At 41.3% G+C, this 15,482-nt stretch overlaps 1 protein-coding gene across 1 annotated transcript; it reads left to right on the top strand.

Moving 5' to 3' along the window:
• The first annotated feature begins 656 nt into the window (after positions 1-656).
• LOC138615919 (protein SPMIP7) lies at positions 657-15,267 on the top strand. The gene is made up of 10 exons (XM_069689799.1): positions 657-1,074; positions 7,364-7,461; positions 9,069-9,151; positions 9,567-9,705; positions 10,112-10,131; positions 10,765-10,857; positions 10,928-10,969; positions 11,438-11,545; positions 11,876-11,971; positions 14,436-15,267. The coding sequence occupies exons 1-10, from the start codon at positions 657-659 to the stop codon at positions 14,584-14,586; spliced, it is 1,248 nt and encodes a 415-aa protein (XP_069545900.1). The 3' UTR covers positions 14,587-15,267.
• The last annotated feature ends 215 nt before the right edge of the window (positions 15,268-15,482 follow it).

Raw genomic sequence — 15,482 nt, 5'->3', positions numbered from 1 at the left:
ATATTACAACTGAGATGTGTATTTTTATGCCGTGATATTTTTGGTCTGTCATTTGAATTTATGAGGTACAGGGCTGCACGCACAGGCCTGTTTCTAATGGTTCCATCCGACAATACAGGCTCTATTCCGCCATCTAGCGGTCATATTTAGGAAACGCTATTAAAAATAGAAAATAACTCCCAACCCATCACAAGAAGGAATGTAGTATTCTCTCAGGAGAATCACCAAAACACATTTGTGTGGAGTAATTTTCCGAGGACAACAGTCGCCCCTGACGACAGATAAAATATTTTTATTTGGCCAGTGTGATAAATTGATTGTTGTAGGATGACAAAAAAGATAGCAGCTTAGAGGAAACACGATTAATTGTGAATGCTCCCCTGAGGTGAATCAGCACTGTGTGGTGTGCAGAATAGAAACCAGGGGATGTTTACGGGAACTAGGGGATGTTTACGGGAACTTTGTTCTCCATGACTGTAACAAATCCAGAATAAATGTTGTGTTCAGGTACGCGGAGCTGCGCCTACACAGCCAGGTCATGTGGCCTCTCTGCATGTCAGTAATTTGATCTCAGCAGAAAACACAGACGGTTTCTGAGCAACGAGCGCTCACTGCATAGACACACAGTCGCTCTGCGAGCTTCTCCAAAGGCAGCGATGACTGCAATTTTGGATCCCAACAAGCCGTTCTCCGCAGAGCTGCATGTCATCAGGCGGCTGAGCTCCAGTCTGCACCGTGGTGGTGGTAGAGATGGACTACAAACTGGACGTGCAGGTTCTACGAGACTTCACCCCCCTGCCGGGCATGTCGCCCTGGCTCCGTTACGAGATGACGTCCCCCTGTTGGACCCTTGCTGTGGTCAGCTCAGTGCTGGAGCTCAGGTGGACTTGGGGGTCAAAGGTCGACAGAAATTCATAGATTTCCATCATGTGGCGTCTGCTCTGTGGGTCCCTCCAGGTTTCAGAGACAGGCCTCAAACAGCCCCAAACCCCACCGTCTGTGTCGACTTGAGGGAGGACAAGGCCTGGAACTCCAGGAGGATCCCAGATGCAGCCGTCAGAGCGAGACTCAACGGTAAAACACTACAATCTCTTGTTCTTTAGGTCAGAGCAATGAAAATGGATAGTCAATCTACTGTAGAGTAGTCAATGCTGTCAGACTCGGCACCAATACAACTGTATTTGTGGGGCATAAGGTTACAGCGAGGAGGCACAAACTGCTGCTCAACAGCTCAATCCATCATGCAAATGCTTGACAACATGAGTTTGTATCCACAACCAACAGTCCAACTCCAAACCATGCTGCAAGTGTTTCTTTCACTTTCACCACACACACGCACGCACTGCACATGAATCATTGGGACACTATTTGAAATAGACTACATGGGCAACTCTAGTCCTTCCAAAATAAACTGAGACAGACCGAAAAGTAATTTCACATTTTGCAGCCAAGGCTGTTATCTTACAGTAAATAAAGAATCATGGCTTACCTTTAGAAGAGCTGCAGGCTTCTAGTGTTTGTACTGAACCGCCAGTGAATGTTGTCCCCCATCAGAGAAACGTAGTTTGTACCACTACTAAAAGGTCCAGTTGGTTCAGCTTTGAGAGGGACTTAAATCACAAATGCCCTACTGAGTGGATTGTTGTGGATGGGCCAAAACGTGGATGCATGTTATAAAGCAGTCAGTACTCTGGGTATCACCGTCACGTGTCTGTGGTACTTTGTTGAAGTCCAGTTGTCCAGTTCTGAAAGAGTGTTCTGCACACTCACAAAGGCATCCGATGTCCGAACTGATGACCTCAGTTGGAGCTTCCCATGGTGTCGGTATAAGGTATAATGATTTCATTTTCATTTCTGTTTGCCATTCAGGCTTTATTGCAATTGAATCCTTATAAAATGTCCAAAAAATTTAATTGGAGCCATGTTTATTTGAGGACTTTGCTGTTCGCTATGCCTGCTGTCTTAGTTAGCTTTAAGAAGGACAACTGTTGCACGGATGGTATTTATTAAAAGTTAATTTGGTTGTACATGTTCATGTTGCATTAATTTCTCTTTTAAGAAATTATCACAAACAATCTGTCACATAACAAACCTGGGGCATCTTGTAATCACAAGTAGGAGTGCTTGCTAATTGGTGTCTTCTTTGGTCAAAATACTGAATAATTCATACTGGTGGTCTTGTGCTCTGTTGAGTACTTAAAGGCAACAGGATTTATACACAATTCACAGACACTGGGAAAGTTCCAATTCAATTCAACTTTATTTATATAGCACCAAATCACAACATAGGTTATTTCATGGCACTTAACACATTAAAGTCCTGACAGCAAGACTTTACAATATTATACAGAGAAACCCAACAATTCAATAATTCCCACATAAGCTAAGGGGGAAAAAAAAACCCTCCTCTTTAGGGGAGAAAAAGCTCCAACAGAGGGAAGAAAAACTCCCTTTAACAGGAAGAAACCTCCGACAGAACCAGGCTCAGGGGTGGGCGGCCATCTGCCTTGACCAGTTGGGGTGAGAGGAGAGCAGAGAGAGAAAAGGACAGCATAGAGATAGAAGAGAAAAACTGTTGGTGGAGACGACAAGCGCAGGGCAGAGACATGCAGCTCCTTGACGAGACATCTGGAAAAGAAAGAAGAGAAACTATGTGAGCGAGGGAACTGAATGGAGACAACAGACAATAAGCAAAAACTATGGGAGAGAAAAAGATGGTGAGGTATGAGTCAGTTAAAGAGTAGGAGGAAAGAAAAGAAGCTCAGCATGTAACGAGGTCCCCCAGCAGCCTCGGCCTATAACAGCATAACTAAGGGTTGGTTCAGGTCTACCTGAGCCAGCCCTAACTATAGGCTTTATCAAAAAGGAACGTTTTGAGTCTAATCTTAAAGCTAGAGAGGGTTTCTGCCCCTCAAACACAAACTGGGAGTTGGTTCCACAGGAGAGGAGCCTGAAAACTGAAGTTCTCTGCCTCCCATTCTACTTCTGTAAACTCTAGGAACCACAAGTAGACCAGCGTACTGAGAGAGAAGTGCTCTGCTAGGATTATATGGTTCTATAAGATCTCTGAGATATGATGGAGCCTGGTCATGTCCGGCTTTGTAAGTCATCAAGAGAATTTTAAATTATATTCTTGATTTCACAGGAAGCCAGTGAAGAGAAGCTAAAACTGGAGAAATGTGATCTCTCGCTAAATCCCGTCAGTACTCTTGCTGCAGCATTTTGGATCAGCTGCAGGATTTTTAATGAGTAATTTGGACATCTTAACAGCAAGGAATTACAATAATCTAGTCTAGAAGTAACAAACGCATGAATGAGTTTTTCTGCGTCACGCTGAGGAAGGATTTTCCTGATTTTATTAATATTACGTAGATGAAAGAAGGCAGTTCTGGAGATTTTCTTTATATGGTGTCTAAAGGACAAATCCTCATCAAATATGACTCCAAGGTTCCTCACAGTTTTGCTGGAGGCCAAGACAACGTCATCTAGAGTAACTAAGTGATTACAGAAAGATTTTCTGAGGTGTTTAGGACCAAGTACAATAACTTCTGTTTTGTCTGAATTTAGAAGCAGGAAGTTTTTGGTCATCCAGGCCTTTATGTCTTTTAGACATTCTTCAAGTTTTACTAACTGTTTCATCTGGTTTTATAGAAAGATATAGCTGAGTGCCATCTGCATAACAATGGAAGTTAATGCAGTGCTTCCTGATGACATCTCCTAATGGAAGCATGTACAAAGTAAAAAGTATTGGGCCTAACACTTAGCCTTGTGGAACTCCATAAGTAACTCTTGTTTGCCTGGAAGATTCATTGTTGACATGGACAAACTGGAATCTATCTGATAAGTAGGATTTGAACCAGTCTAATGCAGTTCCTTTAATCCTTGTAATGTCTTCTAATCTCTGTAATAAGATCGTATGATCAATCGTATCAAAAGCAGCACTGAGGTCCAGAAGAACAAGTACAGAGACAAGTCCATTATCTGAGGCTAACAAAAGGTCGTTAGTAACTTTCACCAGAGCTGTTTCTGTGCTATGATGAACTCTGAAACCTGACTGAAAATCTTCAAACAGATCATTCCTTTGTAAATGATCACAAAGTTGATTTGCAACAACTTTTTCAAAGATTTTAGAAATAAAGGTCAGGTTGGAAATTGGTCTGTAGTTTCCTAAAACAGCTGGATCAAGAGTCGGCTTTTTAAGTAAAGGTTTAATTACAGCCACTTTAAAAGCCTGCGGTACATAGCCAGTTACAATAGATAGATTGATCTGATCTAATATGGAAGTATTAATTAAAGGGAAGACGTCCTTAAAAAGTTTAGTTGGGATGGGATCTAACAGACAGCTAGTGGATCCAGATGAAGAAATAATTCTAGTTAACTCAGAGAACTCAACAGGAGAGAAATGTTCCAAGTTTACATCTGGTCCTACAGTTGCTTCCAGGGTTGCTGTACTTAACATCACATCAGTGATGGTGGCAGGGAAGGTCTGCCCGATTCTCTCCCTAATAGTAAGAATTTTATTAGTAAAGAAGTTGATGAAGTCATTACTGCTGAGAGCTGAAGGAACAGAGGGCTCAACAGAACTGTGACTCTTTGTCAGCCTGCTACAGTGCTGAAAAGAAACCTGGGGTTGTTCTTGTTGTCCTCTATTAATGATGAATAGTATAAAGTCCTGGCCTTACAAAGAGTTTTCTTGTATAATATTAGACTATCCTTCCAGGCCAGGTGAAATTCTTCTAAATTAGTGGAACGCCATTTCCTTTCCAGCTTTCTAGTCGCCTGCCTAGCAGAGCGTAGTTCTGAGTTGTACCACGGAGACGCCTCCTCTGGTTCATTACTCTCTTCTTCAGAGGGGCGACATCATCTAGAGTTGTAGCAGAGATACTGCAGTGTTTTCTACCAGATGATCCACTTGTGTGGGACTAAGATCAACGTAGATGTCTTCCACTGCTTTAACACACGGCATTGAAGAGAATAAGCATGTAACTGCTTCCTTAAACTTGGCCACTGCATCATCTGACAGACATCTACTGTAGTGGGATTTATTCCCACATGCTGTGTAGTCTATTAATGTAACTTCAGATGTTAATAAGAAGTGGTCCGACAAAACAGGGTTTTGAGGAAATACAATTACATTTTCAGTTTCCATGCCATACGACAGAACCAGATGGAGGGTGTGGTTACCACAGTGACGGGGTTTATTTACATTCTGAGAAACGCCTATAGAATCTAATAATGAGCTGAAAGTAGAACTGAGGCTATCGTTGTCCACGTCAACATGAGTGTTAAAGTCTCCCACTATCATCACTTTATCTGAACTCAGCACTAAATCTGATCAAAAGTCAGAGAATTCAGTTAGAAACTCTGAATAAGGACCAGGTGGGCGATAAACAACAAGTATAATTGGTTTCTGTGCTTTCCAGTTTGGGTGTGAGAGACTAAGAGTCAAACTCTCAAATGATTTATAACTAAGTTTCAGCTTTGGATTAATTGATAAACTTGAGTGGAAGATTGCTGCCACTCCTCCTCCTCGGCCTGAATCTCTAGGAATATGATCATTAATATGACTGGGAGGAGTTGCTTCATTAATACTAACATATTCTTCCTGCTTCAGCCAAGTCTCTGTGAGACAGAGTAAATCAATCTAATGATCAGTTATCAAGTCATTTACTAACAAAGATTTAGACCAGAGAGATCTGATATTTAATAGTCCGCTTTTAATTGTCAGATTTTTTTGATCCATTAATTTGGTAGGATACATTTTTATTACATTTTTATTAATACATCTCTTCTTGAGTTTTTTAAATATAGGTGGTCTGGGTACAGACACAACCTCTACAGGATGTTGAATGTTTTGGGTGAGTTACAGCTCTAAAGAAGCTGCAGAGGAGCTGTAAGACTGCAACTCTGTGTCCTGGCCTCAACCCTGGATGTCAGGTTTTAGGGCTGTTAAGAGACATGGCCATGTTTCTAGAAAGAAGAGCTGCACCATCCAAAGTAGGATGGATGCCGTCTCTCCGGATCAGACCAGGTTTTCCCCAGAAACTATTCCAGTTGTCAATGAAGCCCACATTGTTAGTGGGACATCACCTCGACAACCAGCGGTGAAGTGAAGACGTACGGCTAAACATGTCATCACTAGTCCGGTTAGGAAGGGGTCCAGAGAAAACTACGGAGACCGACATTGTTTTTTTAAAGTTGCACACAGATTCAACATTAACTTTAGTGATCTCCGATTGGTGTAACCGGGTGTCGTTACTGCCGACGTTAATAACAATCTGACTGTATTTACGATTAGCCTTAGTCAGCAGTTTTAGGTTTGATTCAATTTCGCCCACTCTGGCCCCGGGAAGACATCTGACTCTGGCCCCGAGAAGACATCTGACTCTGGCCCCGGGAAGACATCCGACTCTGTCCCCGGGAAGACATCCGACTCTGTCCCCGGGAAGACATCCGACTCTGTCCCCGGGAAGACATCTGACTCTGGTCCCGGGAAGACATCTGACTCTGTCCCCGGGAAGACATTTGACTCTGTCCCCTGGAAGACATCTGTCTCTGGCCCCGAGAAGACATCTGTCTCTGGCCGCTGGTTTCACTAACTTCACGTTAAATAGAGTCTCCGATAACCAGAGTTGGTTTCTCAGCGGGTGTTTTGCCGAGTGGGGAAAATCGTTTGGAGACGTGAACCGTGGGCTTCTTCTTGGGACGAGGCCTCCTTCGCCCTGCCACCCGGCCGCCCGGCTGTCCGGGTGCTGCGGGGGACCGGCTGACTAAGAGCCTGTAGCCCTGGGCTGGTTATTTAGCATGGTGCACAGCTGTGATTCTAATTCTATGATCCTGGCCTCCAGAGCCCTAACTACACTACATTTATTACAGGTAGCATTATCATTAAGGGAGGCAGGGTCGTAACTAAACATGTCACACACAGAGCAGGAAAAACAAGAAGAGGTGGAGGGAGAGAGGGACGCCATTGCTAACTGCTAAGCTAGCAGTACCAAAACACCAAGTTAAGTGAACGTTGGTCAAAGTTTTAACAGTAGAATTGCTCAAGAAGAGCAAACGTGAGTTTTAATTTGAGATTAGAAGAAGTGTGGAGAGAGTTAAGATGCGTATAATTCAGGAAGAGAAGCTGAAATAGCAGAGAGAAGTAACACAATGTTTGTAGACAGGAAGTGACGCAATACGCTCAGCGTGACGTCAGACGAGAGGTCTCCTCTCAGTACCACTGTTTCAGCAGGGACCCTTGGCTGATTTCTGCCCCGGGGCCTCCTCCCAGTCTAATTTGACTTCAGAGCAGTTACTGCTGTGGATAGTTCAGTTTTCTGGTGTCTCAGAGATGAAGTTGTTGTCGTGTCATCCTAAGGGTCAACTAATCCTGTTAAGATTCAATCAGACTCAGTGAAGACACCAACTGGAGGGACGACGTACGGCAGTCTTCCTGATAAACATGCCGGACCACAGGTGGGTGACAACTAAGCCGCTTTCCTACCGAAGTGCACTGTGGTGTCCTCAGTTTGCTTGTTTTGAGGGAATGAGAAATTGAACACACATTAAATATTTCATTCATTTTTCCTGTTTAACTATGTGAGTTCATAAACACTCATTGATTTATAGACCTAATCTGCTTCAGTTCAAGCAGATTAGGTCTATAAATCAACACTGCAAATATTTTGGTTGAACCAATACTGCTGGCTTGGTTTCCAGACAAAGTAGTTATTGTCACACTTCCTCACATCACTGGCGAATTCATCACTTCCCTATCATAGCACGAGCACATATTAAATATGCAACAGTAATTCATAGAAGCATATCTCCCTTTGGGTTTCAGCACACGTGTTTAAAGCCTCTCATTAGTCTACTATTATGTGGGCAGGTGTTCACTTTGAGAACATAATCTTGCTTTATTATTTTTGTTTGAGAATCTGCTACTTGAAGTAATCATACTTACGTTGACATATATTAATGAGGAAAAGGAGAAGCTTTGCAGCACTCAGTTAAGTGTTGTCTAGTGGATGCAGGCTTGATTGATGCCTGTATTTAAGCAGTGTGAAGTGTGGGAGGAGAGTGGTGAACATGCTGCTGCTTGCTGATGTATAAAAACATCAAATTGTCTGATTGATTCATTCAGGTTTTGACTTAAGAGTGTATATCTGGATTTGTTTCTCTTTAGTCATTTAGACAACATCCTGATGTTTTGTGCTTTTAGACACACCAGCAGCATTGGCTTTAAAGATGGTAATTTCAGTCTGTTGGTTTCAGGCCAAAAGATCTCTAACTGTTGAATGGATTCCCATAAAATTTTATTTCAAACATTATTGTTCCCTATAGGATGAACTGTAATAATAATTCTGTGATAACCTGTGGTTTTATCTAGCGGCAGTATTATGTGATACTTTTTATTTAACCAAATACCTGCAAAACAAATGGCCTTCCCATCAGCTTCAGCTGTGCTGTGTTTAGTGATAACATGCCAACAATTGTTAGTAGCAAATGCGAACATGTTAATGCATTTAGTGGTAAACAAAGGGGACATATACCGTACACGCTATTTGGCTTTTTAGCATGTTAGCCACTGAGTTCAAAACATGGCTGTTTGCCAACCTGCAGCCTTGTAAAGCTGCTGGCATGGCATAAGTCTACCTCACTATGCATTTACATTCACTGCATGAATTTGAGCTAAGATAATGTTGTGCAGATTGTATCAAATATGGAGTCATTACAGATCTGCAAGTACCAGAGGTAATTTGTAAAGCTCATTGGGCTGGTGTTAGAGGCATTAGGCTGTTTATATTACAAGTTAATGGGGTACTTAACCATGTGGGATTTTAAGTGATGCTTCATTTGCACATGGATTTTTAATAATTTGCTGCTTACAAAAATCATACTCATGGAGTAAACACGCATAAGCTTCTTCTCGAAAAAGTACACATAAAGTAAGAAGGAAATCAACACAAATGATTTAAACATATTGATCTGCTTTTTTTTTTTTATAAGGTGGGCAAAAGATAAAACCATTGTCTAAATAATACGTCCATAGTATGATTTTTTTTTTTTTTTTTTTTTTTAAGGATGCCTTCGCTTCTCATTTGAGGCTGTGGACAGATGACCCACCAGCAGTTCACCGCTTCAGATACACTTCTGCAACACAGAGGTCAGTACACAGTGACCTTTAATTATTTCCTTTCAGTGTATTAAAGCTAACCAAAGCTCACCTCCCTCATGATCTGTTATATAAAGTCCACACGCAGCGTATTTTTGAGTTGAGGGTTATTGGGAGTGAATAGGTTGGATTTTGCGCTCCAGTGATGTCATCAGGGACCAATATATCCTCTTGTTGTGTTAACTGCTGCTCAATGAAATAATGCTGATGAAGTGCAACTTTGCTTCAAGCCTCGTGTAAGATTCAGCTCCCCTGTTAATAAGCTGTAGAATATACTTTGCACAATGAAGGAGGCTTTTAAAGATTTCAAATGGGAGCAAATGATCTTCGGGAATCAAGTTAATCAATTGCACTGAAGGCCCTCGGCTCACGGTTTCATGGCCAGAATTTTCCCATTTGTTTGCAGGAGTTATGAGGAAGTTGGTTGGGATATGAAGTTACCCCGGCGCTTGAAGGCACCAGAAACGACTCTGGAGAGATCAGCGGACCCAGTTCGTGAACGTCCCTCACCGAGGCGCTACGACAGCCGAGCTCAGCTGTGGCAGGTGAGCCATAGCAGACAAACAATGACTAAACACTGCCAAGGCTGGAGCTCAGTTGTTGTCTTTTCACCAGCTGTCGGCTCCAGGAGGTTTATACCTGTTCCCACAACTGACTGACGGAAATTAGTGTTGGTTCTGATTTCAGATGATTTCTGTTAAAAAACACCAGCTGAGCCAGACGGCCTCATCCTGCTGACCAAACCTCGGTTATCTTGTCCCTGTTGTCTTTAGCCATCACATGGACTGCTGATGATCAGCTGTGGTCCTGAATCCACTGTGGTCCTCCTCTGGGACTGTCACTGTTGCTGCTTTTGCAGTCACGACCAGCACTAGTTACAATTTATGATTATTTTGAAGCCTCAATTTTTTGGATTTCAGCTCCTGTTCTTGTAATTTTTATGTTTTTCAGTCAGTCAGCAACCGTCGTCAGTGACTCAACGTTAAAATGATGTTTGAAGATGCATCCACAGAAACAGTAAATCAGCAAGTGGAGCTTCAGAACTCAGCCGACACCTCACAGAACCACACTGGGCTAATCTGCCCACTCAGCCGTGACACTGCACAAATCCCTCACACTCTCTCTCTTTCTCTCTCTGTGTTTTTTTTCACCGTATTGATCCAGTTTGAGAAGCTCTCCACCTGGAAATGTCACGCTTGCTTCCCTTGTCCTGTCAGAAATTCACCAGTTAGCCTTTTGTACTGGGTGACATGTTCCTTCAGTACAATGAACATGTGCACTTTAGTTTATTATGAGTCAATCCCACATGCACCAACCTGATGCTGTTACTCACAAACCGTGTATTAATCCACAGCTGGACGTCCCAACAGGCACACTTTGTTGTTTTTTGTCTGTTAATGGGATTAGTTACAAACAGGAAGACTGTTACAACACTTGTCCTTTGATGTCTTCAAACAACGGGGTTAAGATTTCAGATGATGAAACACTGAATGCCACACTCATCAGTGATTGAGGTTTTTGAGTTTATAGTTTTCCAACATTAACATTGTCACACATCTACCAAAGACTGTGTTTATGTTGTAGGTGATAAATTCTGCTTAAAGACTTGTTGTTACTGTCCTCTCCAAGTCTGTGGGAGTTGAGTGGAACAGACGACAGCTTCGATCAAGGAACGATGCCAAGAAGCCCATATCATTGTAAGTTTTAAGCAATCAGTGAAAACTCGACTTGTCCTGGAGTTTAAAGCAACTTGGTTGTTTTTTTCAGCTGCAGTGGATGTCCGAGATCCGGTCAAATCCCTCTGTACACGTGAGTACAGATGTCTTGCATGTAGTTCTGTGCAAATGTTTCAGGCACTTTGGATGTTTAGTCAGTCCCATGTTTATTTTGCTGCATGACGATGACCTCAGACATTCAACCAGAGTCATAAAGAACCATCTTCAAAGATAGGACGAAAGAGTCTAGCAACACGTACTGTAGTACGGCCCCCACAGAGCGTTAATCTCAACATCATGGAGTCAGTGTGGGACATCGTGAAGACACAGAAGACAGTGAGACATCTTAAATCCACAGAGGAACTGTGGAAAGTTCTGTTTACTGAGCGTTGTACGAAGATAATTGACAAATTATTCTTATTTTTGAATGCGTTCTTCAGCGCCTAAACCTTTTGACCAGTACTGTGTGTATCAGCATGACTTCATGAAACCAGTTCCCAAGCCTGTTCTCTGAGAGCTGACCTTTGACCTGCTGCGTGTGTGGTTTCTCGTGTATTTGCAGCGGGACGATTGGCTCAGAAAACATGGATAACATTGACAACCGGGATGAAGACTTTGACCCTCTGACCCTGAAGAGGAGCATCGTGCCTCCGTACACACCAACAGCACGGTGACATACACCTCTATCACACACACACACACACACACACACACACACACACACACACACACACACACACACACACACACACACACACACACACACACACACACACACACACACACACACACACACACACACTGTGGATTCACTGCGGTTCCTCTGGGGCTTTCTTTCTTCAGCATGAAATTTATTTTACCCGTAAGCTATTTTTTTAATACACTCAGTCACAGATTCTGAAAGAGTGGGTATCTTTGAAATTCCTCTCACGGTGGGATAGTCAGCCTCCTGTAACAGATTCTGATATATATATTTTGTAAACTTATTTTTCTGTGCCAGCCGAAGCACCATCCCCGGCTACACTGGCAAGGCAGCCTATAACTCTGCTGCTGCTGCAGTCTGTGTCGCGGGGTCCCGTCCTGCAGGCTCCTCTGGGTGAGTCTTAACTCGGCTTCAGTTTGTATGAAGCCATTTTAAAGTGTTTGCTCAATCATTATTTTGACATTCAAAGAGTCAGAACAAAATAATCTTATTTTTGCAATTTTATTTTATAGAACAGAATATATGTTTTTATCTCATCATCTAGAAAAATCTGTCAACCTACAAAGAAAATGGAATTGTCCTCAAACTTACTTTTTTTAACTTTATGTTTTGAAAAGTATTTTCTTTTATCAACTGTAGCACACTGAGCTTTCTTTCTCCCACCAGGCCTCCTATATCCAAAATAAAAAAAATATTAAAATGAGTTTTAGACATAGAACAATTGTAACAAATGTCCACTGGAGGGCAATCTAATGCACTCCATTGACATCAGGTTTGATCTGACTTCACCAAACAGATGTTCTCAGATTAGAAAAATGAACTCAGAAATAATGGTAAACCTGTCTGAGCAAACCAATAATTTAAATGTTGACTAGTTATTTTAACAAGAATATCAATCATATTTACTCTATTTGACTTTTTAAAGAAAAGAAGCTAAGTAGTCCTTTTTCTAAGAGTACAACCTGCTTTACATTCTCTGCTCAACATGGGGAAGGTGTGGTCTATCTGGGAATTATACTGAAAATTAGAAAAATTTGCAGTGTTCATTGTCATTGGTAAATGGGCAAATAAGAGAAATACCGTGTCAAAGCATGATTAGACATAATGAATAATTATTGTTTTTTAATGTTCTTTATTTGATCTTTTCTTCTTTGTGCTATTACGTATTTAAGTGGCATTGCTTTAAAGCTTTGTAGGTATTTGCATCAGCTAACTATACCTCCTTTTTGCATGAGTGGGCTGGTGAGATACAACTCAATGGTCAGTTGGAAAAGGCTGCAGTAATTGGAAATGTTCAAAAAGAGTTTAAAAAACAAAACAATGGATGGCATTCCTGAAGAGAGACAGACAGGAAATACAAAGACTTGAAAAATTGATAAGAAAATGTCAAGAAGGTTCATTTCAGGCCAAAATTATTTCCCCTCCTCCTAAAACACTGAGTTCACAAACAATGATTCATACAGATTCTTCCAATCTCCACGACATTTGCAGTAGCTTACAATTTTTTTTAATTACTGCAGTTTTTCTGCAATAAATATACTTTATAGAAGCTATGCTGAAGGCATTACGAAACACATTGAGCCTTTCTAAATACAACTTTTTTCTGCCAACACAAATAACTCCTCATTTACAGTCAGCTCTTCCTCCTTTCCTCTCCTCATCAAAATAAACCACATAGTGGCTGACTGGAAAAAGGACAAAACTTGAAGTGAAAGGGTTTATGGGGAATGTGGTCTTAGTGTGGGAATTAGGCTACCAAATTTACATGTGGTCATCCACTCATCCACACAAATTATTATAAAAGCATTTAAAAACACTATTTCTTAGCGGGTGTGACCTATATGTTTTATATCACAGCCACAGTTTGTAAAGCTATGTCAGTTTTAAGACTCTTTTTTTCATTTTAAATTTTGTATTAAGTTTAAGCCCATCTATCTTTGAATTAAAAAAAATAAAATAAAAAAATTTCAATTAAAATGTTTCCACCTATTTGTCATGTGCGGTATTCTTATTATTACTGAAAGTGGTTACATGTGACTGTCTTTATTAGGTGTAGAAAAAAAAAATCATAATTTCCTTTCTTCCGCTTTCAATTTTCACCAATTCCTGCCATTTTGCTTAAAAAAGAAAGAAAAAAAAAGGCACATAAAACGCCACAGACTGCATCACTATTTTTGAAGAAAGGCGATGCAAAATCCAGCATTTTTTATTTCAACAATCACAAAAAAATCTGCTGAAGGGACTGAATATTGTTTCTGAGGAACTGCTACTGAAAAGCAACGAAAAATGATTCCTTTCCGAAAAACAAGTCTAAAAGTGTTTCAACAGTCAGTACAACAATGACAAGTTCTTTCACATATCTCGCTGTGTAGAGCAAACATGGCTGCCCTCTGGGAGTGTTGGCTGTCTGTTAGGGAGGCGTAAACCTGTTTCCTAGTTGGGCCCCAGTTTAGCAAACTTTACCGGCTTTTGGAGCAAGCATCTCCAGATGGCTGAATCCAGAGCAGCTCGTGGTAATGGTGGTTTTTCACAACCCAGATCCATTTTCCTGGTGCCCGACGCCCCCTGAGATCTGTTTCCTCTGCTGATTAGGCTGGCCTCCCATATTTTTTTCCCCAAACCAGAAAAAAGACAAGCACTTGGATTGATTAACTGTCTGGTGCAACGGTCAGACGTCGCCGGGATTTTTTTCTTGCCAGAGCTCAGTCATTACACAAGTGGCTATGGGTATTTTTTATGTGTCAGTCTGAAGCAGTCTTAGTTATTTGGTGTTTCACTATGAAGATTAGAGTTTGGTTCTTAAATCTAAAATGATGTATAAATTAATGACTAATTCATGATTAATTAATTCTCACAGGGCAATCGAAGAATCGGGGAGTTCTGCGTTTGGTCACGTGGCGCCCCTGTCCCGAATGGTGACCCCTACGTCCCCCCACAACCCCTTCCTGAGACCTGTGCTTCCTGCCTCACACACCAACACACGGGGAGACATTAGACAAAGCAGATGAGAAAGTTTTGAAGGTGCCAGCTTCCTATTTATGCCATCCAATCTGTTTATATGAATACGTCTATAATGATGTGATGTCAGTGACTGATTCGGAGAGAGTTGGAGAATAATGAGATCCCCCATTATCATAATTTCCCTGATTTAGATGAGTGGTTTTCTAACTCTGGGTAGTGAGCTTTTGCATTGTCCTCTTAAACATTTGCTCTCTCGCTCACTCACTCATTTACTGTGTGCGTGTGCGTGTGCGCGTGCGCGTGTGTGTGCGTGTCAGCCCACACACTGTTCCTGTCATGAAGGACAAAGAGAGGGACAAAAGGAGAAAATACAGAAGGAAAGTAAGGATTCTCTGCTCTAATGTTTCATATTTAACAGTATAAAAACTATAAAACATTTTGATATTGTAGCTCATTTGCTCAGGAAGTATTACACATTAAATACAGTGTGCAGTCTGCACCACACGCAGCGTTTAGAGGTGTTAGTTTTCTGTATGTGAATGTAATGCAAACATGATTATGAGATATCTGCCAGCTTTGGCTTTATGTCTGTGGTTTGTGCAGCTTCACGCTTATACAGGAAATAGGGATGAGCTACTTTTCCTGTTTCTCTTCATCTATAGTTTGTTTAGATTTACATTTCACAACGTTTTGTACTTGAACAAACTGCTGCTTTTGTGAGCAGTGAAGATTTGGTAAAGCACCCATCTGAATTATTTTTCATTCACTGCCATTATTCGAGGCACTGTAGTATCTTAGTCTTGTACTTCTGTTAAGTTTGAGGATTCAAGAGATAGATTTAAAAAAAGGAATGTTTAAATGTTTTTGATATCTTGTATGGACCAAACTCCAAAAAGAAGTGGATAGATCCTTCATTTCCCACAATGATGTTTGGTAGCAACTT

This window comes from Brachyistius frenatus, unplaced genomic scaffold (assembly GCF_029030835.1).
Source record: "Brachyistius frenatus isolate BFR_SWC_R1_liver_20210118 unplaced genomic scaffold, ASM2903083v1 Contig_8, whole genome shotgun sequence".
NCBI lineage: Eukaryota > Metazoa > Chordata > Actinopteri > Embiotocidae > Brachyistius > Brachyistius frenatus.
Note: the sequence above shows the minus strand (reverse complement) of the source record. Positions and strands in the feature narration are given on the sequence as shown.